This window comes from Lynx rufus, unplaced genomic scaffold (genome assembly GCF_022079265.1).
Source record: "Lynx rufus isolate CCGP_SWC_20201006 ecotype Redwood Valley unplaced genomic scaffold, mLynRuf1.p SCAF_6, whole genome shotgun sequence".
Classification (NCBI taxonomy): domain Eukaryota; kingdom Metazoa; phylum Chordata; class Mammalia; order Carnivora; family Felidae; genus Lynx; species Lynx rufus.
This window is the reverse complement of record NW_025814878.1, coordinates 1569586-1583672: the sequence shown is the minus strand read 5'-3', so window position 1 is coordinate 1583672 and position 14087 is coordinate 1569586. Positions and strand designations below refer to the sequence as shown.

General features: G+C 43.4%; 1 protein-coding gene across 2 annotated transcripts in view; it reads right to left on the bottom strand.

Moving 5' to 3' along the window:
* Window positions 1–9677, bottom strand: part of PLG (plasminogen) — a 42105-nt gene extending 32428 nt beyond the window's left edge. For both annotated transcript variants that reach the window (XM_047102404.1, XM_047102405.1), the window contains exons 1-4: window positions 9629–9677; window positions 4971–5106; window positions 3554–3660; window positions 2–116 (exon numbers count right to left, since the gene is read on the bottom strand). In XM_047102404.1, the coding sequence (XP_046958360.1) occupies window positions 2–116; window positions 3554–3660; window positions 4971–5106; window positions 9629–9677 (407 nt within the window). The remainder of the gene's footprint in view (window position 1; window positions 117–3553; window positions 3661–4970; window positions 5107–9628) is intronic.
* Between the last annotated feature and the right edge of the window lie 4410 nt (window positions 9678–14087).

Here is a 14087-nt window from a genome sequence, read left to right as displayed (position 1 = left end):
CTTAGGTTTGTGCGGAGCATTGTCACTCCATTTTTGACAGGTGACACCATTCTTCGTTTTGGACATTGTCCCCCTGTAGCTCTTCCCGTTTCCAATCTTGCACTCTGAAAGATAGACTGAAGGGGGATCCACACAGCGGTCAAGACCTCCGCAAGAACCACCACCAAGAAGCCCTGTGCTGCATAGTCATGTGGAAAAAATTCGCGTTCGAGACACCATTTTCCTACTCCTTGGAAAGACCATGTTGTGCATTTTACATCTGTGTGAGAGCTGCAGTTCACCAAGCTGTTTGGCGCTTTGGTTTATTCAAAGCCACAGCCCCTCTGTGTACCAGGTACCAGGCTGGGTGCTGGAGACACACGGAGAGGAGAACAGAGGCCCTACCCTCATGGAGCTTCCAGTCTAGGGAAGGCAGAGGGGCCGGTTACAGAAAGTAATCAAGGTCACAGATCATGAAATGAGATAACCTCACGTCACACACGGAACAGACAGGACAAATAACATGAGGAGCGAGTCAAAGGGAATGGGGAGGGGGCTTTTCAGAGGTGGAAAGAGATCCAAGCCACTTCTGTTTTTTGAGGCCCCCAGTATTTTAGATATGGAAAAAAAATGTCAAACAATTATACGCTTGAGAATTCACAGTAGACACTCTCAACTAGCCTCCACTTAACCAACTCACTGGTCAGCCAGTAGTAGTCTCCAGCCCATTTTTAGAATGCACTGTCAGATGCCCACCTGTGTTCTCCATGTGATAAGGTGGGCACCTGTGGCTGGCGGGCCGCTTTCCAGTGTGCCCACCCACTTCTGTTCCCACCAGTTGGATTTTACACTTAGAAGAGTCAACTATTTTCATCATTAAACTTCTGGTACAGCTGTATTTGGTTTAAGATGATCTAAACTGAGAAATGAATGTGAAAAAAAATCAAAGATGAATTAAAAAAAAAGCTAAGACGAATGCTTTTAAGGACTCGAAAGACTCGAATCGTCTTTAAAAAGGCTATCAAACCCACTGAGGGCAATCCATTCATACTGTTGGCTATATAATTTTGGGTGGGAAATCCTAAAAACACAAAGGTATTTTACAGTCAGACTGATTAACAGATGTCTCTAGACCTTGCTTCACTTCAAAGAGATGAAAGGCACTTATCCTAGACGGTGCGCTTAGAGCAGAGTTTGCGCAGGAAATGACCTGCTAATTGCTATTGGTGGCCCCATATTCAAAGAAAAAAGCTTCCACTCTTCATCAAAAGGTGTCAATATGAATTGTGTTTTCTTTAAAAATACAAAATACATATGGTCTATTTGTGTCATCTTTTACGATGTCCTGCCAAGGTTTTAAATTAATTTGATCAACTATCTGGGGCAAGTACTTCTAACACACCCATAGCAAACAAATGCTTTTAACTCAAGTTCGTGTATGAAGACTCCAAATATATCTTCATCTGATAAGCTATGGCAGTAGACATACTTCAGTGATCAAAAGTATAAACTGAAGGCACTTTGGAGGCCCAGGGGTCCGGGGAGACTTTTCAAAGAAGGTGATGCTTGAGCTGAGACGCGGGAGGTGAGAAGGGTCCGGCCGCGGGAAGAACAGAAGAGGGCCTCAGCATGGGGGTGTGTGCCTGGCATGTGGGAGGAACAGATACAAGCCCGGAGTAGAAAGGCCTAGTGAACCAGCAAATGGGGTGGGCTTAAATAGTACAGGTTCCAGTCGTAGCAGGTTAAGTATTTGGATTTTATTCTAAAGGCATGAAGAGTAGCAAGCAGGGAAGTTACAGCCCACCCGCAGCCATGGCCTGGCCAGTGATAGTGATGGCTTAGACCCAGGTGGTGGCGGTGACCGTGGTGGGGAGGGGCAGACGTAAATGGGATCTGACATGGAGTATTCCCAGAAAAACTCAGGCAGGGAATTTAGCAGCGGGTCGATGTGCTACAGTAAAGAAACAAGCACCACAAAATGACTTGACTTTTGACTTTTTACCTCTCTTCTGTTTGTATGTACCCACTAGAGTTTATATAACCTTTTGCTCCTTTCCATCACCTTGAAAACAAGCCACTATTCAACTACTCATGCTAAGCCTAGCGATCACCCCCAAGCTCCTTCTGGTTAACAATTTACGAAGGATTTATTTAAATGTTAGCATTTTGCAGGGAAAATCCTACCGGTCTATTTTTTTTTTTAAATCTACTAGGTAACCCTATATAGCTCACCCTGCACTGACTGGTAAAAATGAATAACTTCAACAGATAAACTTCAGATTGACTCTGCACTTGAATCTTGAGAATTAGAGATAAACATGGGGCGCCTGGGTGGCTCAGTCAGTTGAGCATCCGAATTCAGCTCAGGTCCTGATCTCACTGTCCGTGAGTTCGAGCCCCACGTCGGGCTCTGTGCTGACAGCTCAGAGCCTGGAGCCTGTTTCGGATTCTGTGTCTCCCTCTCTCTCTGCCCCTCCCCCACTCATGCTCTGTCTCTCTGTCTCTCTCTCTCTCTCTGTCAAAAATAAACATTAAAAAAAATTTTTTTAAAGAATTAGAGATAAATAATGGTAAGAAAGGGAGTGTAGTAGGCATACAGCTAATTAAACCTCAGAAGATGAACCGAGGCACAGAAGTAATCCTAACCTAAGGAAATACTTCAAAAAATCTTATTTAGAGTTTTGTGGTGAGATTAGAGAGAATGTTGCAGGTCCTTGTCAATAACGCACGATAGAGGATGTTTCTTGTTGTCTTTCACACCTGTGACATAGTATATTTAGAGAGCTACGTTGTTATTATAAATAGTCTTACTCCTAGCCAACAACAGAGTACGGAGTAGCTTTTAAAATGTCACACAATCACTGAAATATTCAGGCATACTTAATGGGATTTGGCATATCTAAAAGGACATACAATTGTCATAGGAGTCTAGCCCATCTGTTATCCTAAACAATGGGATTCCTGATCCAGAACTTTCAAGGAAATTATGGAAAAGCAACGGGGGTTGCACATCTTCAAAAGATGATATTTCTGAGCCTGAGGTAAATACAGACTGTGACATAAAACATCTGTAAAGTTAAAAATGAAAATATGTTGTCTGTATACAAATGTTACCGAGGATTTAAGGCACCTCAGTTTTTCTATTTCCCTGGGCTTCGGTCCAGAAGCCAGGGCCCGAGGACCATGGTCCCTGCAGAATAAAAAGTCACGATCATAAGGAACATTTAGACTTCCCTCTCCTCAAAGTTGAATATCTTATTTTCAGGGTTATAGAGGTAGAAGTGATTTTGTCAGTTCAATTCCTTCATTTTCAAATCAACAAAAATGAAATCTAAAGGGGGAAATAATATGTACTCAATATATAATATAATATATATCAATATATATTGGATTCGTGACCAAATCTTACCGTGAGTCTGAACTCAATTTCCCTGCGTGATAGTGTCTCCATTCTCTGGTCTAGCTGCTAAAGGACAGATATAAAAGAGGAAGTGGTGGGGGGGAGGAGGGAAGGGGGGAAGATGTGGGGAGGAAAAGAAGGACAGGAACAGGAGGAAGAAAACATTGTACTCACTCTTCTTTTCAAATAAAACCACATCTCTCATCCTGAAGACAGCCGAATTCTTGCTGTTTTCAGCCATGATCACACAATGTTGCTCTTTGCTGTGATACTGGAATGACCTGCAGAAGAAAATCAGGAAACACAACAAATGCTTTCCCCTATTAAAGGAAAGCAAACCTGTGTTAATAAATAAGAGACTCAAAAGGCAATTGTATCTCTTGATGGGCCACGGAGCTCAGAATGTTTCCTTTCCATTGAATTTGGTGCAGTTATCAGTCAAGCGCTGTGAAAGGACACATCCACGTGGTAATTATTCTTGTGTTCTTCCACCTTTGCCTTCTCCCCCTCCAAAGTTTCTCTTTCTGTTTCAACTTCTCTGCTTCTCTGCTCTCTCTCCACTTTTCTTTTCTTTCTTTCTTTTTTTTTTTTAGTTCAGTGCTAAGAATATTTGCTTTTATGTTGGAAAGAACCAAAGAACCAACTCAGATTTCTCTTTCCAGAAGGATCTATGTGACTTCTGGACTCCCAGAATTTTCCCTTGACTTGACTTCTGCCTCTACATTTCCCCTCTTCTCCCTTCACCTCAACCGCCTTGCCCATCGCCATGGTCTTGCCGTGGACATTCAGTCTGGCATTCAAAGGCATCCACAGCTGTCTTTCCAACTCCATTTTCTCCATGAGCCCTTCTTTAGCCAACTTGGTACTCTCACTGTCCTGTTCACAGGGCCACGAGGCTCCCTGAGCCTGAATGCCTCCTGCCTCGTCAGTATATCTCACTCCTCCTTCCAAGCCCCGTCCTCCCCAGGCTTTCTCCAGCCTTCTCGCCCCTTAGGAGTTCTTTTCTCTGCATCTTCATAAAGCACCCATTGATTATGTCACTTACGGACACCTCAAATTGCCTGTGTTCTTAAACAATTTTTACATTTTATCCAGTGTCTGTGAGTACACCATAAACAGAAAAAGGCAAACACCGCATGTTCAACTCTACAGAGAGCTATCACATACTGACACAGATCATATATATCATACATGCCGGTGACACAGATCATATATATCATACATCCTGGATCACTGTATCTGTGCTTCTTGGCTCCTTAGGCACAGGACACTTCCAGTCACGTGATGCTCATTAAATAGTTACTGACGAGGATGTCAAAAAACCAGAGCTCAGAACAACAGCTGGTGATGTCGTGGGTAAAAATAACATCCTTTGGGGGCAGTTTTCTAAAAGGGATGCGAGTCAACTTTGACAAGGAACTGTTCACATGGCTTCAGATCCGGAGTGCAAATACACTCCAGTCCCATGAAACTCCTCTTTCCTCTCAAATGCTATTTTTGCTAAGAAATCCCTGAGCAAATTTCTCGCTATCAAAGCAATAGGGTCTCAAACAGCAAAATCTCTGCACGTGAGCAGTGACGAGGGAAATACCTGCAAATGAATCCTGTTTCCTCCTCACATCGTGCTGCACATTCTTCTATGCTTCCTGCTGACAGCTGCTTCTTAGTGAGGCTTACCAGAGAAGCCCCCTGGGTATTTACATAGTCATCCAGGGGGTCTCCGTGACCTACAAATGGAAGATAAAGGTGGGATAATTGGTAAGATTCATCAACACCATGGTTCAATTATCATGACTTCATAATCATCTATTTGCTTTGCATCAACCAAATAAAACTTGCTGCTTTCTTGGAAAGCAGACGGGTGTCATGAATAAGAATGTTTAGTCAGCAAAACAGTTCCATCATTGGGTTGCATTCTACTAAAAGATCAACCGGACCAATTGGTTAATTAAGATTAGAATTATTGGGGCACCTGGGTGGTTCAGTCGGTTGAGCCACCGACTTCGGCTCAGGTCATGATCTCACGGTTCGTGAGTTCGAGCCCCACATCGGGCTCTGTGCTGACAGCTCACAGCCTGGAGCCTGCTTCTGATTCTGTGTCTCCCTTTCTCTCTGCCCCTCCCCCACGTGCGCTCTGTCTCTCTCCGCCTCTCCAAAATAAAGAAAACTAATTTAAAAAATTAAAAAAAAAAGATTAGAATTATTTAACAACTTCTGTTGCTACATTAATGAGCATGAAACCTTAAATAAGAAAAATTCGATTTGTTTGCTATGGATTGCCACACCATGATAGAACAGTAAGAGACCACCAGTGGCCACTATGTTAGCAATTACTAATGTTGATTTGTCCTTCGCTGGATGTGAACCCAACTTGGAGGCCATTCCTTGATTTCCAACACTATAAACTTTGGTTGCGACTCTGTTACTTAAACTGATGAGACAGACATTCTCTGAATGGTTCCACGTCAGCAAGTTGATGATTTTAATAAAGAAGGTTTGAACTACGTCTCAACTACCACACAAGGTCATTTTTATACTGGGCTTAGGACAGTGACACTTGCTCTTAATTAAAGAGAAATCATTTTTTCCCCACAATGATGACAAGTATCTGGCATTTCTGAGGAAATTATAAAAAAGCAGATCCTGGGACGAGCACTGGCCTTGATTTTTCTAGAAGATAAAATCTGAAGCAAAGAATCTGTCCCAGGGTTGCTCTGCCCTTGCCACCTCAGAGAGTGTTCCCACAGGAGCTACAGGAGTGTTCTCTGTCTCGAGGCCTCCAGGCAGCGCTGAACTGGCTTTGATACCTTGACTCCCCACCCAGAGACGACGGCCTCCCCACTTTTTGCTTTTGGTGTGGAACCCTAGTGATGTTCCCAGGGTGACAGGCTGGAAGAGGTTAATAAAACGAAGACAGCAAAGTTGCCTAAAGTTTGCCTAAATGGGATTAGGCAACATGGCGGCCTTGACCGGCTGGAGGGGAGTGGTGAGGACGGAAGCCAGGCTGAGCGGGTTGAAGACTGACGGGAGCCCTGGAGCCTCAAGAGCAGGCAAGTCTTCAGAAGCCAGGCTGTGAAAGCAGCTTTTCCCAGAGGGCATGTGCCCTCACGGAATTTTTGTGTAAGCTGAGACATTCTAGAGCTTGTTTGGATGCTAATGAAAATTATCCACTAGGAAGTACCGTTAGAGGTCAGCCCCTCATTCTCTGAAAGACCCTCCCCGCCCACCTTGGAGAGACCTGGGGCACAGAGGCAACGCACGCTAGCAGGTGGAGACAAGCCATCTTCCGGAGGCCACCCTCCCTTCCTTCTGGTATTTGCTTTCCCCAATTTAGGATACTCTAAACTGGAAAGTGGCAATGGAACAGGAAGTTAGCTGATGTAATTTACATCGAATGCACCAGAAAGCACTGGAAAAATGTTTCAAAGGATTATGGAGAAGCAGAAATTTTAGACCCATATCCGTGCCTTCATCCTGCATTTCCCCCCAATTTGAGCTTTCATTTCCAAGAAAAGGTGTGCTTCGCTGAATTCTATAGATGGGGATGTGATTTTACAAAACAAATATGGCGGTCACAGTAACTCTGGAAAGCATATCCTATAAAGACATAAACTTTCTGAAGAGTTCTCAGAAAGTTGAGAAGGCTGGGGTGTATGAATGATACCAAGACAAGAAAATTTCCATTTATATTACCCATTAATTAAGTGACCTTTAATTGTGTTGTTATATTTCATAGCAAAAAGCTGCTGAGACCACCTGAGGAGTTGATATCTCAAAGCAATATCCCAAAAGAGATCAGTTTTTTCTTTCTCACTTGAAAAGTTTTCCCACGTTATTTTCTTTAACTGCAGGGCTATATAGCAGTGGGGTGTAATACAATTTATTGGTTGACCAAGAAATATTAAACACATCTTTTTAGTCAGGAAAGTATGTTTATATTCTAGGCCAAATGTAGATGTATATTGCCACCAAAGCAAATGTATTGTGTTAATAATGTGGTGGGGTGTTTTTTTTTTGTTTGTTCAATCACTGTAACGCGTATGCATACACCCGTGCTCGTGTGTTTGAAACGAAAGTCTTAGTGGTTTATTAAACCACCAAGAATGGCTGTAAGAGAATATTTTTTCCCTCTCCCCAGTCATGTCTGTGCCCTGGAAAGATGAAACACATCCACGGAAACAGAGTAAATGCCTTCCTTTCAAAAAGAGTCTATGAAAGTTTCCCCCTGCCAGGTTGACAAAAACTTATGTTTATTCTATTGCAGAAGAGTTTGCTCTCCCATTCTGATGTGACCCACTGTATTGGTTCATGGTGTTCTGGGTCCTGTTTTCCGTAGGCTAACACAAAAGACACAGACCTGCACCCCCACACAGGACCGTTGCCCACAAAAAAATCACTGTGTTCAATCTTCTGTTTTGTATTTCTTTGGTATTTCTTTAAATGGATCTGCTAACTTCAAGCACATTTAACTCTAAAGTGCAACCTACAGTGGGGTGCCTGCCTGAGGAGCTCAGTTGGTTAAGCGTCCCACTTCGGCTCAGGTCATGATCTCACAGCTCGTGGGTTCGAGCCCCACGTCGGGCTCTGTGCTGACAGCTCGGAGCCTGGAGCCTGCTTCCGATTCCGTGTCTCCCTCTCTCTCTGTTCCTCCTCCACTCACTCTGTCTCCCTCTCTCAAAAATATATAAACATTAAAAAAATTTAAAGTACAGCCTATAAAATTTTATCCAGCAGAATTTAAAAATCGAATTTCAAGTATCTATGCATTGTTTATACGAAGAATTACCATCATAAATGCATGATTTTATTTATATGAAATGTCTAAAATCGGCAACTCAGACAGAAAGTAGATTGTCAATTGCCAGGGGCTGGGTAGGAATGGAGGTAGAGGGATGGGGAGAGGGACTAGGGGTGACAGCCAAGGGGCCTGGAGTTTCTCTCTGGGGTAATGGAAATGTTCAAAAATGTATTGTGGTGATGGTTGCACAACTCTGAATATTCTGAAAACCACTGGATTGTATGCTTTAAATGGGTGAATTGTATGTGAATTGTAATTCAATAAAGCTGTCCAAAAAAAAAACCCCAAACCTACAAGGACATGCTTAGAATATTTTAAAGACAGTTTAAACAAAGTTGAAAAGTGAGAAGAGCACCAGATTCCTTCTGGAAAAGCCTTGGTTTAAATTCTGGTTTCTTCGCTTCCTGGATTTGGGAGTCGGGTCAAAAGAGAAATGACATAATTTCCCTAAGTGTGGATTTCCTCTTGTGTCAAATGGGGATGCATATACTACCCTACCTATCATACCACCTGAATAAGCTAGTAGTATCTAAGGACACATACACACACACACACACACACACACACACACGTGTGTGTGTGTGTGTGTGTGTGTGTGTGTATGTATAAAAACGTGCTTGGTCTACCTCAAGCGCTACGTGAGTATCTGTTAAATTTCCCCATGCACACATCATTCTGCACATCGATGGCCGTGATTTCTCCACGCATAAGAAGCAAACTTACACGTGTGGAAGACTCTCTTAAAGCCGAAGCAGGCAGAGAACTGGTGACGACCACCACAGAATGGTCAAAGAACACAGTCAAAGAGATAGTTCACCGCTTACATTTAAAAGTGAAGAGAATACAGGACACTAACAAAAATGATCTCAGTCAAACTGAGGGCCTGGCGAGGGGGCCCACAACTTTGGGGGTCTTTCGCCTCCGTGGGCTATTATTTCCACTCTAGCAACCATCACTGAGGTGCAATCTTTTATTTTATTTTTTTAATTTTTTAACGTTTATTTATTTTTTGAGAGACAGAGAGAGACAGAACGTGAGTGGGAGAGGGGCAGAGAGAGAGGGAGTCACAGAATCGGAGGCAGGCTCCAGGCTCCGAGCTGTCAGCACAGAGCCCGATGCGGGGCTCAAACTCACAAGCCATGAGTTCATGACCTGAGCCGAAGTCGGATGCTTAACTGACTGAGCCACTCAGGCGCCCCCAAGTACAATCTTTTAGATTTAAAAAGTCGTTCATTATTTCCTCTGCCCACTGGTCTTTAGCATTCACAGAGAAATGAAAGTTAGTTCTTAGAGAACTCTTCAACCTTGCACGTAGGTTTTGGTTTGGGACTCTCATGAATCAAAAGCTAAATTAAACAGGTTGCCCAGAAAGCCGTCATGCGATCTATCTTTAGGACATTGCTAGGAAAACCATTTTAATTAAAGTAAAACAAACACACCCTCTGTCTTACCTGATTTCAGAAATAAAAGAAGTAGAAGGATGACTTCCTTGTGTTCCATTTTGGGACCGGCCAGCAGTGCCCAGAAACCTGGGTGTCCCAATCCCGAGATGTTATTGACTTACAGGAGAGAAAACGCATCCACAAACAAGATAATCGCATGGAGTTAATTATTCTCTGAGACGCCCATCGCCACTGTGCTCCGAAGGGTTCAAACATTACCTCGGCTGGAGCACCTTACAATGTTTGAGAGCCAAGTATGCAATAGATGCTGGGAAGTGGTGAAAGCCGTCCTCCCCTCCTCCCCCCTTCCCCCCCTCCCACCGCCCCAGGCTGCCTTCTTATCTCCCGACCCCTGTCCTCTCCCCACCAAGCCTACCATCTTCCCCGTTCCCTCCGGTTTCCTCCCCACTTTCCTTCCCTGGCTTTGAGTAAAATGGGAGGCAAAAAGAAAGAAAGACAATCATGCTAATAGCCAACCTCTGCTGAGAACTTTCCTAGGCCAGTCACTCTCCTAAGAGGTACATACGCACAGTTTCACTCACGCTTCAAAACAAGTAATATTAACACCCCCTCTTTAGAGGAGGGGACCCAGGCTCAGAAAGTTTAATTTTCTCAAGGTTATTTAGCTGCCAACGGTTGAGGCTAATAGACCCAGACTGTGTAGGCCTTAGATTATAAGCATAAGCTAGGGCACTGGCATTCATATTCCCACGGCCTACCAAACAATATGGAAATTACTACGAAAGTTAAAATATTTTCTTATCAAAATTTCTTTATGCCCCCTGGACTCACATGCTTTCCATGATTATAAATTATGCTATAAAAACATTCGTCTTTTCCCCCAAAGACATTCACAGTGCCTCTCCGTCTCTCTCTGCCCCTCTCCCACTCGTGAACTGTCTGTCTCCCTCTCAAATATAAATATTTTTTTTAATTTTTTTAACGTTTATTTACTACTGAGAGAGAGAGAGAGAGAGAGAGACAGAGCATGAGCAGGAGAGGGGTAGAGAGAGGAGGAGACACAGAAGCCGAAGCAGGCTCCAGGCTCTGAGCCGTCAGCACAGAGCCCGACCTGGGGCTTGAACTCACAAACTGCGAGATCATGACCCGAGCCGAAGTCGGTCACCCAACCGACTGAGCCACCCAGGCACCCCTAAATAAACATTTAAAAAAAATTTTTTAAACCCCTCCTATTTCAGCGTTCACCAATATTTACGAGGAGTGGAATGGATTCTATTTTAATTGTGAAATAAGAACTCTAGGCTATGAAATCCCTTTCTGTAAATTAGCAAAGTGTAGAGGTCGTCACCAAACTGTCTTGGGTGGAACCTCTTGCTAAATTCCCTGGGACCCAAGTCCTCTGCGGAATTCTCCGGAACAAAACGTGCTGGAGAATAAGAAGGCAGACTATTGTGAGCGGCAGGGAGGACCTGATCACATTTCCCGGTTTTCTACCTCCTCCTGGCTTTCTTCTCTCCCCAAACTCTTGTGTCCCCCTCACCCCTCCCTGTCCCCAAGTGGCCTGGTTTACTAAAGGGGACACAGCGTGGAGGCAAGTGGAGGAGTCAGAACCGGGCAGACTGTTTTTCTTAAAAATGTTCCAAAAGTCTTTTAGGGGGATTATGTTGATGTGTTTGAGAAAGTTCTTTGGGGAAAAAAAACAGACTTTTCTGATACATAATGTTTCCAGTATGCATTTATTTCCATTTAAAATATTTTAGTTTTGGGGCACCCGGGTGGTTCAGTCGGTTAAGCCTCCAGCTCTTAATCTCAGCTCAGGTCATGATCTCATGGTTCATGAAATCAAGCCCATCAGGCTCTGTGCTGACAGAGAGGAACCTGCTTGGGATTCTCTCTTTCTCTCTCTCTCTGCCCTTCCCCCACTCATGCTCTCTGTCTCTGTCTCTGTCTCAAATAAATAAATAAACATTTTTTTAACTTAATATTTTATTACTGCTTTATGGATAAAGCATCAGGAACAATGTCATCAAGAAATTCTATATCCATGTAATTTTCCTTTTCCTGTTTGATTTTTTTAATTTGGGTGGTGGTGGTATGCCTTTTGTCCCCTTTCCTCCTGGAAGCTTCTTGAATGATTTGATTCTACACCTGTTATTTTGTAAATCAGGTTGCCCTCCTATGGTCTTCTGCCTATACATTCTTCCTCACCTTCATAACGTGTCAGCATCATGAGAGCTCAGATAAACATGAAGCAGGGTTTTGTGAATGTGCCATCAGATATTGTAGTGTGTAAAGAGAAGAGCAAAGAGGAATGTATTGCTCAGGTGTGTACCAGACTGAAGGCATAGAGACTTCCGTTATGGCATGGTCCTCCATGATTTAGCTCCACAGGCACAGCGTAAGCATAAAGCAATGGACTATTCTAGAGAGTTCATAGGAGTCTCACACCAGCACTCTTAGAAGGATGTTGGGCGGGGTTTTTGCTCAAAGCTGCAAAGACAATTAATTCAAAATAAGTCATTTTCAACTTGAAAGAATGGCAAAAACTGAGGAAAGAGATAAAAGAAAGAGATCATCTCTCTATACTTTCAGCAGGTTGAATACATTCTGAGATGTGCATTCTTATTGAGTTCAATTCATTAAGTATTTTTTAAAGTTTTTTTTAAAAATTTTAACTATTTTGAGGGGCGCCTGGGTGGCGCAGTCGGTTAAGCGTCCGACTTCAGCCAGGTCACGATCTCACGGTCCGTGAGTTCGAGCCCCGCATCAGGCTCTGGGCTGATGGCTCGGAGCCTGGAGCCTGTTTCCGATTCTGTGTCTCCCTCTCTCTCTGCCCCTCCCCCGCTCGTGATCTGTCTCTCTCTGTCCCAAAAATAAATAAATGTTGAAAAAAAAAAAAGTTTAAAAAAAAAATAAAAAAAAAATTTTAACTATTTTGAGAGAGAGTGTGTGTGAGCAGGGAAGGGGCAGAGAGGGAAAGAGAGAGAATCACAAGCAGGCCCCGCACGGCCAGCACAGAGCCCGATGGGGGCTCGAACCCACGAACCAAACCCACGAACCGTGAGATCATGACTTTAGCTGAAACCAAGAGTCAGATGCTGAACCGACTGAGCCACTCAGGCGCCCCCAATTCATCAAATATTTACTGACCACCTACTGTGTGTTGGGCTCCTTTAAGATTACATGAAAGGTACAAATCACAGTCCCTACCCAAAGGAACTCCAGGAAACTTCTGCATCTAAGATTTGTGAAGACTTCTGCTATACTTGTAGCCAACAACAAGGACATCAAAGTTAGACGGAAGATGAATCTAATTTCCTTAGCTCTGCAGCACGGGGCCTGCCACCAAGATCCATTCAGGTTCCCTTACGAAGAGGAGAATTAGTACCTTCCCTTCAGGCATTACAACGGCAAATTCCTTGCAAGAACCCGAGAGGTAAGTTATGAACACGAGGCCAGGTCAACCTTACCAGGAGAGTGAGGCAGTTTCCCCTTCGGTGGCACCGCCCCCACTTTGCCTAAAGCGGAAGCTGTGGCCAGGTCACAACTTCCCAGGGACTTGCTTTCACATTGCTTGGGCCTTGTGTTGCTGGCCTGACATTTGCGCGGGTCACCTTTCTCTACTGACTCTCCCCCTTCCTCCAGCCCCAGTAGGGTTCCTTCCAGCCCAGGCTCTGCCCCCTGGGAACTGTCATTCTAAGACACCTCATTTCTTTGCCATGACCATTCTCTGAGTATCCCCAATAAGACCATATATTTCAAAATGAAACTAGCAACAATTAATTAATCCAGTAAGGGTTCAAACAAAGTATACCTTCCTTTTTGCAAAGGTTCTAGGCAAGTTTTTCTTTGCCCCGCATGTCAATTTGCAGAGTGCTTTTACTGTGTTATTTTATTAGGACATATGACCTAGGAAACATGTCCTCATTAACCGGAAGGTGGCTTTCATTTCTTTAATCCGACCTTTCTTTCAAATCTGTTAGCCTTTGTTCCTTAGTCTCTGGCACTATGGAATGAGATACGTATCAGCTCCCGTAAAGAGATAACAGGGCTGCTCAGTTAGCTCAGGGGTTAAAATGTAACCAGTCCAGGAGCACTTTCTAAGTAAGATCTGACTGACTAATTCAGTGTTCAGCAAGGCAATATTTTCTTAATTGAGTTGTGTTTGCAGAAATCAAGATGTTTATTCATTTTTGGAAAAACAAAATTAGCCTTCATTGGGATACCTTTTCATTAGATTTTTATCCGCCTCAAAAAAATATTAGCAGAGAAGAAATTTACCAGCTCACACTGAGTCAGCACTAGGACTCCCCCGAGATCCAGGCAAACATCCTTTCTGTTCTGAGATCCAGAGTCACCACATATAAAACAAAGAGAGAAGCCAAGTCATTCTTTCCATCTTTAAAATTCGTTATTCTCTAAGCTAATTATGACAAAAATCTTTCTTCATAGTACTTGGAAGACACAAAACATGTACGTAACATAAAAATGTTTTAAGAAAAAAATG